Source organism: Laccaria bicolor, genomic scaffold, assembly GCF_000143565.1.
Source record: "Laccaria bicolor S238N-H82 LACBIscaffold_5 genomic scaffold, whole genome shotgun sequence".
In the NCBI taxonomy this organism is placed as follows: domain Eukaryota; kingdom Fungi; phylum Basidiomycota; class Agaricomycetes; order Agaricales; family Hydnangiaceae; genus Laccaria; species Laccaria bicolor.
Genome location: NW_001889876.1, coordinates 1710467 through 1723482, shown reverse-complemented (window position 1 = coordinate 1723482; position 13016 = coordinate 1710467). Strand labels below are relative to the sequence as shown.

The 13016-nt window shown below is 43.6% G+C and overlaps 1 protein-coding gene across 1 annotated transcript; it reads left to right on the top strand.

Moving 5' to 3' along the window:
• Nucleotides 1-11851: 11851 nt before the first annotated feature.
• LACBIDRAFT_314115 (uncharacterized protein) lies at nt 11852-12424 on the top strand (the record flags this gene model as incomplete). The annotated part of the gene is made up of 2 exons (XM_001877879.1): nt 11852-11896; nt 11960-12424. The coding sequence occupies 2 exons, from the start codon at nt 11852-11854 to the stop codon at nt 12422-12424; spliced, it is 510 nt and encodes a 169-aa protein (XP_001877914.1).
• Nucleotides 12425-13016: the final 592 nt, after the last annotated feature.

The window sequence follows — 13016 nt, the reverse complement described above, 5'->3', positions numbered from 1 at the left end:
AAATCAAAAGCGGCCCTAAAGTGCCTTCGGATATATAGCGCTGGAACGTTCTTCGCTTTTCTTTTCCTTCCCCCATCCCTCCCTCAACTTTAGATGTAGTAGTTAAATTATTATAGATAGATATGTAGTAAGGATACCCATTCACTACCATTAAAATAGTTGAATGAGCTATGAAAAGGCCGTAATAAAACACATATAATGTCGTGCTGAGAAGACCGTGGCACGCGGGAGTGAGAATAGTGCAATCGGACGCGCTGACAAGATGCGTGAACACCTAAACAACACACACACACAAACACCTTAAACACTTATCACCACAGGTACGTGCTCGGTACTTCGAGTTCGGGTTCGTACGGTAAACAGAATTACCACACTTGTTTTGTAAGAACTTAAGTAGAAGTTCGGGGAAACGTTTTTGTATATTTTATATCACTTGTCTAAGTCTAGTAGACCTTTTCGGGACAAAAGGTATTGTTTTACGTGCGGACACAGTGTAGAATTCGAAACTTTAGTAGTCTTTGAAGGGAAACGACTTTTATTGGGACTGTCTCAGTGTTCTGGGATTGCACTCTAACTGTATACGAAGAAATGACAAGGAAATTGTGCTTTGTAGACTTTTTATAACTCCCTTGAGTTTTTATTATGCCTCTGATGCGGTCCAAACTAGTCTTAAAGACTCCTCAAGCACGCTCACTTGGATTCCTCGGTAATAGTAGAGAGCTCTCTTACTAATTGACGAGACAACCTTACAAAAGCTTTGTGATCCCCACTTAACACACTGGTTCCGGGCACACGTTACTTATGTCTGCGAAGAAAAGTCCTTAAATTGATTACAAACTTATCCACTACCTCAGATGCTACTGGGAGTGTGACAGCTGGTCAACGCGGGGGATAATTCCTTGCGTTTCAGCCTGCGCGCGTCCTCTTTTTATACTATTCTATGTCTTCTATTTATATTTATATGTCCGTGCTTTGTCCGAGAGGTCGGACGAATTAATACTGAATTTTTAGTAAAGGTTTGAAGTGGCTCGATTGTGCGTGGCACAACTGAGCTGACTTCTTTTAAGTTTTCGTAGTGTTTTCTCTATTGTGGCGACGCGACGCATCAGTATTGATGCGTACACGGGAATCGCCGTAAACGGTTTTCACGATCGGTTCAGCCGAGACGAACGGTCCGCTTAGTGATTTTCTCTCTATTATTAGATACTATGCCCGGGCCTCGGACCACACGGCAAATCGTTCATAGTTTTTTCTCTTTTGGCAGGCTTCGGAATATTTCACGAAGCTTAGTTTTCTTGGGTCAATGATGCCATGATTTGTGATGTGTTGATGCGCGTGATGCGCGTGATGCGCGTGATGCGTCTCTCCACATGACTTCTTGGATCATGCTTCGTAGCACGTGACCGAATGACTTCTCGCGTCAGGTACGCGTCGAGTTTCTACGCTCGCGCGTTTATCTTTTAGAATTAATATCTTTTAATCCATAATAAAGTGAGACCCTGGTTTGGTGTAAACTCCAACACCCTGTGCGGGGGTGTTTTTACTCTAGAACACTCGGTAGCGTACTATTTCATGGTAGTGTAGCCTTTTATTAGACTTCGAGTATATTGAGGTGATTCGGTCACGAACCGACCGCAATTCCTACTGTCTAAGGCGTGCACATTTCTCGGATGTAAACTTTAATCGACTAGACCGGGTTGCGTCTAACGATCCTTATGATCAATGTGACTGTATTTCTACTATAGGAGGTTTTATAGGAGAAATCGCTAAAATTCGCATTTTTACGGGTGTATTGTTACACTCCGTATCAGTGCGTACATACATATCAACGTAAATGCGGGTTCCAAGGGAGGGGCAGTATTTTCGGAGGCCTCTGGGCCCAGCTTGTTTGAATTCGGCCTTGCCGAATTGATTAGCAGCACCGCCGTACATTGAATAATACTCCTCTTCGTGACGCTTGAGTCAGCTCTCGTGAGCCAGGTAAGCACACTGTGCTTCCCCTTTGTAGGACGAATTCTCACCTATCTTCGAATAGCAGGCGCTGCCGTTTTCTCTTCAACAACGAAGACTATTATTTTGCACGGTGAGAATCTCGTTTCCTCGGCGCCACCGATCCTCTCTTCAACCTCTTAAGGAGCTCGGCTGATCATCTAACACAGATCTTGTCAATACACGAGCATTTTCCTCAAGAATCTTTTGCATCTAACACCGCCATCTATGTCTCATAACTGAAAGAAATCGCCGATGACGGAGATGCTCAAACAGTTCAACAGTACATAAATGATGGATAGACAACACGATTAGATACACACTGAGTTGGTTAATGTGCCTGAACACACTTGTTAATGCATTTGGAACGCACGATCATTATTACGTCTGGAACGCACGATCGTTATTGCGTCTGGAATGCACAATGGATAATGCGCCTGGGCACGCGATGGATAATGCGCCCGGGCACGCGATGGGTGACATGCCCGGGCACGCGATGGATGACATGCTTGGGCATGTGATGGGTGACACGCCCAGATATGCGATTAGTGATGCACCTGGTGGATAATGCGCATTGATCCATGGACCCCAAGCCTTGGTATGGGATTGGAATACTCTATGATCGCCATGGGTCTATCGATCACGCCGAAGAAGCCTTCTTGTGTTCTTCGTATGGATAAAGGTCAGCCTTACTTCATCGCTATCAAACGCATGTTCATCTTGCTTTCTAGGCAGATTCCTCATGCCCTTTGCAAGTTTTTCAACTGAGGCTGGTGTGGACAATGCGACGACAATGTGGATGGAGGATCGGAGGATAATAGATTCAGTATGTCGATCATGCCTCAAATTATTTTCGGAGTACTAACATGCTTGTAAACGATTTCATCGATAACAACAAGAACCCTGCTGAACTGGATGAAGCCACTCAACAGCTCCCCGATTGAGGGTGTACTTGGCTTATTCCAATCACGTTCGACATTTTTGGCTGTACAGCCTCAAGTTAGTTATCTGTAACACCTTAGTAGATGAGACATTCAATTAGATACCGATTGAATTAACTGTTACATTAATTCCAATAGAAACATGCTCTAACAGCATGTGAAGTGCTACGTTTAAGCCATACTTCTGTATAAAGTACCGAACAACATCTCTAACCCTGTAAACCACCCAGCTTCCTTAATGGCCTGAGGTAGAGGCAGAAAAACAACACAGCAACCAGCACCTCCTCGTACAGCTGGCCGCAGAGCAGCGCCAGTCAACCTTCATGAAGAATCCGGTTCTGGAGAAGAATTCGACTTCACTCCCTTGGACGTACATTCTGGTGATGAAGATGTACAGCACATACAACGACCGATCTCTCCTGCGAGTGTCGAGCCTGTAGATGGCTCTGCTGCCTCCACCAGACCTGTCACACCCTCTGAGCGAGCGTCAGAATCCTCACAGAGTCAAACAGCCCCAGATATTGATTTTTTCTTTGTACTGACAAGGATTGTTATTTAGGATGAATGGGATAGACTTGCGCCCGGGTGCAGGCAGCTTCTCAGCGAACACCACAAATAGTCCATTGCGCAACCACCTGCTAAGCCGCCACAAGGATTCCTATCTCCAGAAGTGTCGTGAAATGAAATGGAAAGTCCCTGCACTCATGAGCGAATCTGGAACAGCCTCCGCGCCCCCTGGACATGGAGCGCAACGTCCGCCATTTTCGCAGGAGGCATTGATACAGCATCTTTTGAATTTCATCGTTGCAGACGATCAGGTTGGTAAAGGACTTTTAATGTTTGGTATTAGTCTAACCTTCTTCGTAGTCTATAAATGTTGTTGAATGCCCAGAATTTCGACAGCTCCTCTTGCTTTTACGTGAGGAGCTCGAGGATAAAGACATTCCCCACCGAACGAAGATGCGCGAATCCATTATCAAGGCGTGGCATGCGTATTTCAAGGTTCTGAAACAGGAATTAGCGGTATGTTGTTTCGAGTGACCGCTTTGTTTCCTTGTATTCACTGATCACTCTAGGATGCGCCAGGACGAATTTCCTACACGGCGGATATTTGGTCAACAAAAGCATGGTACCCATACTTGGCCATTACCGCACATTGGATCCATAGAGACAAGTCAACCAAGGGTCTCCAGCTGCGCTCTTCACTCATCGCATTTCACCGTCTTCGAGGAAGCCACAACGGAAACAGGCTAGCAAGGATTGTCCTCCATCTCTTGGATCGAGTTGGGATCACAGTCAAGGCACGTCTAAGTTTCATATCCTTTCCCTTTTCTACTTTATGCTTATGTGCACAGGGAGGCCATTGGACTCTCGATAACTGCTCGCTCAACGACGCATTCCTCAGAGAACTCGAGATACTTCTACGCCCTCGCGACATCGAGTTTAATCACAAGGAGAACCATATAAGATGCTTCCCCCACGTTACCAACATATGTTCGAATCACGTCATTGATGCATTTACTGATATCAGCCTGGTAGATGATACAGGGGGATTTGTCGCATCCGCATCAGGCCCTCCAAGTGATCCCAATAATCAGACTTATGAAGAAGCGGTTGCTCGTGACCCAATTGCGTTGTGCCGGAGTACCGTGCGAGCAGTACGCGCCTCAGGTCAACGACGTGACCACCTGGCAGAAGTAATAGATGATGGAAACAAGAAAGGGTGGTTCAAGTCAACTGGGGATCCGACGGTAACTATACAGGTTAAGCAAGCGCAACTTATACGTGACATGAAGGTTCGGTGGGATTCTCTTTATTTCATGATCAATCGGTTTCGTAATCTATGCCCGGTATGTTTGAAATTCATCACTCTATCAGTGTATACTTATAAAAATAGGCCGTCGAGTATTTTCTTTCTTTGCCCATCAACAAAGAGCTTGCAAAACTTAGACTTACTGATATGGAGTGGACTGTACTCCAGGATTTTGAGATCGTACTTGGTGTATGTCTCTAATATTGATACCCGTTCAAAGCTAAGTCTTTTTCTTAGGTACCCCATCAAGTGCAAAAAATCATGTCGAAAGAGCGCACTCCCATTTTATCAGGCGCAATTCCCGCCTTCGAAATGTTCATGACGGCATGGGAGCAACTTGGGAGAGACCACCCCCGCTTGTCTCGATGGACGGGTATTGGTATCGACTGGGCGACAACCTACTACAAGAAAATGGATGATTCGCCTGCCTATGTTATTGCGATGTGTGAGTTAAGGTTCAAATTCATCAATCATCTAAAAACTTGACATCATCAGTTCTAAATCCCTCAATACAATTGTCATGGATTCGACGACACTGGGAGCCTAATTACGTTGCCAGGGCCACCGTAATTATAAAAAATACTGTAAGTGTCGCAGTTTGTTATGGTGACAGTAACCTAATATACTTGTTGCAGATGCGAAAATACCATGACCGTCTTCATGGACAAGAACCTACACCTGGTACAGCAGCCTCACAGCAACAGAGGCGAAGCTGGCATGATTTAGCTGGACAGTACAGACTCGAAGATATGATGGACGTTACAGGTGCTTCTTCGCAGCAGGTCCAAGGCGTTGAAGAACAATTTGAGTCATACGAAAATGGGCCGCTCTCACCGCGTGGCACAGATATTATAGGGTTTTGGGCAGTAAGTATAGTCTCTCGCTATTTTTTAATTTGCCCCACTGATTTGTTTGTAGATAAGCGATAAAACTCATCCAATATTGTACGCGATGGCATTAGATTATTTGCCCATTCAAGCATCCTCAGTTCCTTCTGAGCGCGTTTTTTCATCCAGTGCCGAAACTGATACAAAGCGGCGAAATCGAATCCACCCTGTTCTAATGGAAGTGCTTCAAATGTTAAAGTTTTCGCTCAAGCAGCAACGGCTAAACTTTACGGAGGGATGGGCTGTCACAGAAGATGAGCTCGAGTATTACGCAGATGACAATGAAGATTCAGTGGATTTGTTAGGGAAGCTAACTTCGGAAATTAGGGAGGACGGTATAGATATTGATGAGGTAATCCATGTTGTTGGACAGGACGACGAGGATCGATAGCTTGCTCAATATATTTTACTTATTACAAAATGCATTTGTCTCAAATTCTATTACAAATTTACCCTCATTCTACTTAACGTGCGAGTGATCAATTGCGGCAACCATTTACCGGCTATAACCGGTTCAAAGCCACCGACTAAGCCGAGCCAAACCGGACTTATCAGCTTTCGAGTGATCCACAAACCGGAACCGGCAAAAGCCGCCGGTTCAGTGAGCTGGCTTGTGGCTAGCCAAGCCGCGGCAACACTAATCAGTCATGACAGGCCTTTGGGAAGGATTTTGGCCTCTCAATGATGGAGAATGGAAGGTCAAACTTGAGGAAGTCATCTACAACTATTCAATGGACAAAGGTGATCTCAATGCTATCTACAACTTTTGAGATAAAGAAAGATCAGCTGGCTGTTGGTCCAATGAGCTCTCAGACTCTGAACTTTTACCTGGGATGAAGGTGTCCCCCATGTTTGTCGTTTGGCAAAATGGTAAAGCTTGAATTGTCACCGACCACTCAGGCTCGGGGATAAACAATGGCATCCCAAAATCTGAAGCTAAAGTTTGCTACAATTACATGCATCCTTTTGAGCAGTCCCTTTGTGATGCCCACACAGACAACCCTGGATGACACATTGTAACCTTCAAATCAGATGTCACATCTGCATTTCTCAACTTGCCAGCACATCCTCTGTGGCAACTTTGTCAGGTCATTGTAGTTGAGGGAAAACTTTACATCGTTCGTTGTCTGGTATTTGTAAACCGTGCATCACCATGTTGCTGGTGTGCTGTCTCAGGGCTTTCATGCTGGCTGGCTATTCGGAAGCTGGGCATCTTTAGCCTTCATGTCTACATGGATGACTTTTTTGGTTGGGACTTTGAGGACAACCTGATCATGTACCATGGGAAGCTTTGTCCGCACCAACATGTTCAACTACTCTTGTTTTGGGAGGCAATCCAATGTCCTTTCAAAGATAAGAAGCAAGAACATGGAAGTGTCTTGAAAATAATCAGCTTCTGGGTCAGTGCTAATCAAGGCTCTCTCTCTCTTCCTCCAAGCTCCCTCATCAAGAAAATCAATGTCTTCTTATCCACACCTAACCACAAGCCCCTCCTTCGTGAATGGCAATGGCTGGCCGGTCACCTCAACTGGCTCTGTCCTGCCATGGGCTCACCCCACCCTATCAGCTTTGTACCACAAGACCAGTGGTAAATCTCGCCTTCTCAACACCATACACCTGAATGCAGAGGCCATCTCTGATCTCACCTGGCTCATCAGTATCATTCCAAAAGCAGTTGGTGTTCACTTCCTGACAGTATCTGGGATGACACTGCAGCTGACTTAGAGGTTTGGACTGATGTTAGTCTCACCCTTGGAATGTCCTTCATGTTTGGAAATCAGGGCTTCATGTACGGGATCAAGGAGTGTCCCCCTGGTTTGAAAATTGACATTTTCTTCCTGGAAATGGTGGCTATCATGTCAGCCATCCACCATGTCACCTTGTTTCTTTCACCTCCTTGCTGTCTTCTCATTCATACTGACAGCTTGGATTCAGTCACCATCTTCAACAGCTTACACATTTCTGAAGCATTGCACAATGGCCCACTGATGGCAATAGTGGGCATGATCATTGAATCAGGGATCGACCTTCATGTTCGACACATCCCTGGAAAACAAAACATTCAAGCCAACCTCCTCTCACATCTTTTGCTTGATGAATATTGTGCAAAATTCCCTCTTGACTGTGTCCACCTTTTCTTCCCACCACAGGACCTCCTGCAGTGTGATGGAGGGGGTGCTTTTGAGTGCCCTGGGCATTTCTAGGCCATCATGCCAGACTCACCCAACAATGAAGTTATCTGATCTCGACAATTGTGTGCTTCATTTACAGGTCAATGCCACTAAGAAGTCAACAGTGAAAGGCTATGCTATAGGAGCTCATGACTACATCTCTTTCTGCATGGCTCATCACCTCTCCATTAAACCCACTCCTGAAACTTTAGCCTGTTACATCACATACACCTCTCAATTTATTGCCTCTGGTCCAAAATATTTATCAGGGGTCAGACATTTTCTATCTGACAGTTGGGTATTTTTAGGAGTCATCCTTACATAGTGTAAATCACTCACTTGCATCATTGGAATCAATTTGAATTGAATTTGTGGTGACAGGGACTGCTGTAAAAGTATAAACATGTCAAGAGTATGAGGGACTAGTACTACAATATTGACGTGATCCAGTTTCAAAGTCCAAAGATTATATAACAAATTTCTGACATGGTTCAGGGGGTGTGATATGCACAGGACTATAACCATTCCATAATCATTCCACATGGATTCCATGTTATCTATGGAATAAGAAACTTCAGCCAACATTCATTCCATGGCTCCCATATGGAATTCCAGGTGGATTCCAAACCAGATGAATTCCATATAGGTTATACCAGGGAAGGCAGAGACCTCCATTCACACATTTGAGGCAGTGTGGATAAGGATGGGCAATCCATGTCATTGATTTCGACATAAGCAGGTGGACCTGTAAATCTTGGTGTGACAAAACTCAAGCATGACTAATATTTTGAGAGTTATAGTATTTCTATTTTACAAGATATAAGAAGTACTCACAACATGATGCTTAATACAGGTCTCCCCTGAATGAAACATCTCCTGCAAGCTGACAGGCACTGGCAGTATAGAACACCACATGCTCCCCAAGATATCCAAAGAAGAAAGGTGTGTGATTGATCATGTTATGCCCCCCTACAGAAGTCCTCAAGCAAACTTTTCATCTGTGGAGAGATGCCATTGGCTGTGTCTGGAATGTTGGGTGAGAGTTTTCCAAAGTATTTTAACTACCAGCAATGTACTGCACATTGCAAGATGAGAATAAGTGGACACTCGATTCATGCTTCTTGAGATAGCAGTAAGTCTTAGCAAAAAGGATACAAAAACTGATGTTGTTCTTACAGGCCATGTCACAAATGGAGTCCTTTTTGTTGCAAAAGGCAATAACCTTGCCAGAGAACTGACATACAACAATTTGTGAGGAGCACAGCTCATGGTCCATAGTCAAGTACATGATTGGGCAGTTGCACTCAATGAAAAGATCCTGCTCATGGAGAAAGTCTTTGATGTCTGTTGGAATGACAGGGTGACCAATACTGGTGACACATAAAGCACTCATAAGTCAATTTCTACCATTTGGCCAGCAACCTGGGAGAAAACAATCAAATTAGGGCCATGTCATTGTAGGTTCTGACAAAACTCAAAAACTGGATGAAACTCTTTGTGAGCAGACATGGCCAGAGAGCAGGTAAAGTTACTGAAACACATCAATCTTTTATAAAGGTCCTTACTAAGTTACAGTGCAATAATGTTGGGAAAATGGCTATGAATTGAAGGACAGCAGTTTCAATATTTATTTGGTTCCTGGTTTATCGATGAAATAAAGCTTATATGTTTTCCTCGATTTTACCTGCCAGCAGCAGAGTGCACTCAATTTTTTTTTGTTACATATTGATGGCTGACCCCAAGACATACTACTTGTTCATGCTATGTCACTTTCTGTGCAGCAGCAGGCAGCACTTTGTGAGGCAAAGCAGTTGCTCTGGCATGTAGGCTTATCTCTCAGTGACACTGATTCTAGTGTTCTTGTCAAGACCACTTGATTACATGCTTAGACATTTCACTAGCCCATTTACCTGCTGCTTGGCATCTCAGTCATTACCCTCCCATTCACATATTTACTGAGATAAAAATCTTGCAGCATGAAAATCAAGTAAACCAACAAAGCTATCTTGACACCCTGGTTGATCACCCTCTCAATTCAATTGTGGAGTATCCCAACACAGGAGACACTGCTGATATGTCTGTGAGACATATGTTCCTTGTTGATTCACTGATTTTCACCATGCAGAACTCAACATCCAGTACTCCCTCAGTGATTATCATGAAATGCAACAGCATGTTAAATGCAAATTGCTACGGGATCACACCACTGATGCAAAAATAAAAATGAGAAAATAGCCTGTACATTTTTTCCAACTTAATTATTTTCCATGACATAATTTTTAACTGTAGGTACATAAAGGTTCAAAGGTTTGTGAGAAGTTCACTCAAGAGTTCTTTGCCATCCAACTTGTTTCACAAAAGCCTTCTGCTAAGCAGGAAGTTTTAAACAAGACACTAGCCTTCTTCTGCCCACTTTACTATAAGGGATGCTTTTTTGATCCTCTTGTTGATGGTGAAGATTTGGATATATGTGATCTTTATGAGGAATATTTACAACAGTCCACATTTAACTTGAGGATAAGACAGAAAGTGTTCAAGATTGCCATAGCCATTGACAAACTGGGCCTTCATGCAAGGATAACTCAACATTCCTCAACTATCAGATGTCAACATCCAAAATTGATAGATATGGCCCACTTGATTATTTAAAATCTTAATGAATTTGAAATACCATATCTATGTACCTTGCTTCAAAATGATGACTTCATAATTCCAAAATATGAGTTAGATGGCCTATAGTCTAGTTATGGCCCTCTCATCATACACTGCCTTGCCTTTGACACAAAAACAACTCTGCCATTAGTGATTAATCAAGGATCTTGCACTATGTATCATCTGTGTCCACATATCTCATGCAAGCAGAGTTTATCTTAATTGATACATTTTTCAAATATTTACATCACAAGTGACAGGAACTTGAGATTGAAGCTTATGATGTCAGTCACATGCACTGTTAGATTCAGGTCATTCATTATTCGACTTATCACAAATACTAGCTGTTGTCACCACTCAAGCTTTCACCAACTGCCAACTGGCACAAGCTCATTTTATTCTTCTCACAAGAATTTTCAACTTCACTTCTGCAGATACAGGCTTGCCAGTTCGCTTTTGATACATTCATTGATCTAGTATTTCAGTGTGTACTGCTGATGCTCATAAGGGCCAAGCACGTGGTATCCAGCTCCATCACAATTAAATATTGACTACCTGTCTCATCTATATATGCTTTAGGACTTGGACTGTACTGCCAGGGACTTTGTCAAGACTTGCACAGGTTTGCATTCTGTCACTGGCTTTGCTTGCATGATTTACTATCTTACCAGCATCTCCACCATTTTTTTGCATCTGTCTGGTTCATTTCAAATGCAACATTCACGAACCTTGAGCACATATTACTGATGAGGTTAGATTTGCCACGCTAAGTATAGCATCAATTGAGGTGCCTCCTCACATCAAAAAAGCCCTCAAATTGATAATTAATTAAATTGGGGAGGCCAAGAGCTTGCTGTTCATTCTTGAAACTACATTTATTAATCAACTGATATCTTTCAAAGCATGGCTCAAGGATAAACTCACTGGGTGTCCATTTGCACTTCCAGCTCTATAAATAGATACTTTCAAAAGAAATATTGCTGCTAAATGAGAGATCTTTACTTATGTGCATGAATTTAAGGGATCTGAGCCACTTTGAGACATGCTGTGCTCTTTTGATCATTCTCAGGGTGGCATGTAGGGTCTCAGAGGGTTGCACCTGGTCAGTCCCTGAAATCTTGGGGACCCTTGATTGTATAATCTATCTTATCAAATACATAGTATCTAATCCATCTGCCCTTGTTTGCACCAAAAGAAGACATGTCCCCCTTATTCTTTTTTATCCCTCCTTGCTCTCAGCCTTTTCTCTCCTTCGTCTCTGCCTTGGATGATGTGGACATCACACTGTGCACGTCTCTCGCTTTTTCTGCCTCCTCGCCTGGCTCAGCTTGCTTTCCTGTCAGCCTCCACCTGAGCTGGTGCCTCCTCGGCGTCTTTTTCAGTCAAATCATTCTTGACATGCTCCCTTCTTTTTCTTCCTGGTGTTTCTGCTGCTGTGCTCGTGTTGGTAATGTTCTTCCTTTCTCATCATTCTTTTCTGTCTTTCATGCTGATAAATAATTTCAGGTGCATTGGCAGGTGGATCAGAGACACAATCAATGTGTCTGCTCCCCTCAGGCATGTAGGACTGCTGGCGGTGACATTCCTGCTTGTTCTCTGCCGCCAGATGGGACTTTTATCAGCACAGTTGGCGACTCATCTGATGGCCGTTGCTGTCCTTTGGCACTGGCTAGGTGCAGTTTATATTGGCAGTATGCCCGCCTATTCTGTACATTTGTTCATGACTGCCATCACATGTCGTTGGACTCCCCTTGTTTCCCAACTACTGCTGCTGCTCTGATTTCATCAAGTGGCGGTAGGGGAGGTTTCTCCAGGGTCTGCTTGTGCATGTCGAACTCCCCATTTTTCACATTGCTGTCAATTGATGGCCGTGTAAAAATACTCTGGGATCGGCTTGTTGGCATCCACAAGAATGATGCTGAATGCTGCATCTGCCTGAAGGTAATTTCTTCAACAGTGTGGGTTTTTTGAAGGCAAGTTCTTAATGTATGAATCATTGGGTTCTCAGACTGACATTTATTGTGATTAATTCAGAAATATGACATATACTCAATAGGTTTTAGTGTAGTAGGCAGTAAATTTATGCAGAAGCACTAGACTGAGAGCGAGAGTGTTTACTTCAATGCCGCTTTCATAAACTATCCTCTTGTTGGCGCCGCCTAATCACTTTTGCAAGTGGGACCAATCCTCTCTGGCATTTAGGATAGGCGGTGCAGAACCTTTCCTCATCACGATCAAACCTGGATATGAGAAGCTTGGTACTCAATACCTCCAGAAAAATATTTCATGAAGCAACATACATATCAATGAACTCCAGAGCAACAATTTTTCTTTGTTCATACTTTGTTGTTTGTCCAGACGACATGTGCCATTCTCAAGCCCAATCCTTGAGTGGAACAGGGTAGCAGCTCAGGTCAGCTCCTTCCCAATTCTTTACAGTTTGTACCCATGCACCTCGTGAGTATCCTCACCCAATCTCAGGAACAACATGCATAGGTCCCAATGCATCCTGGTGAACTCACTTTCACTTCCTCAAAAGTTGCTTGTTTGGTGGCTGATTATT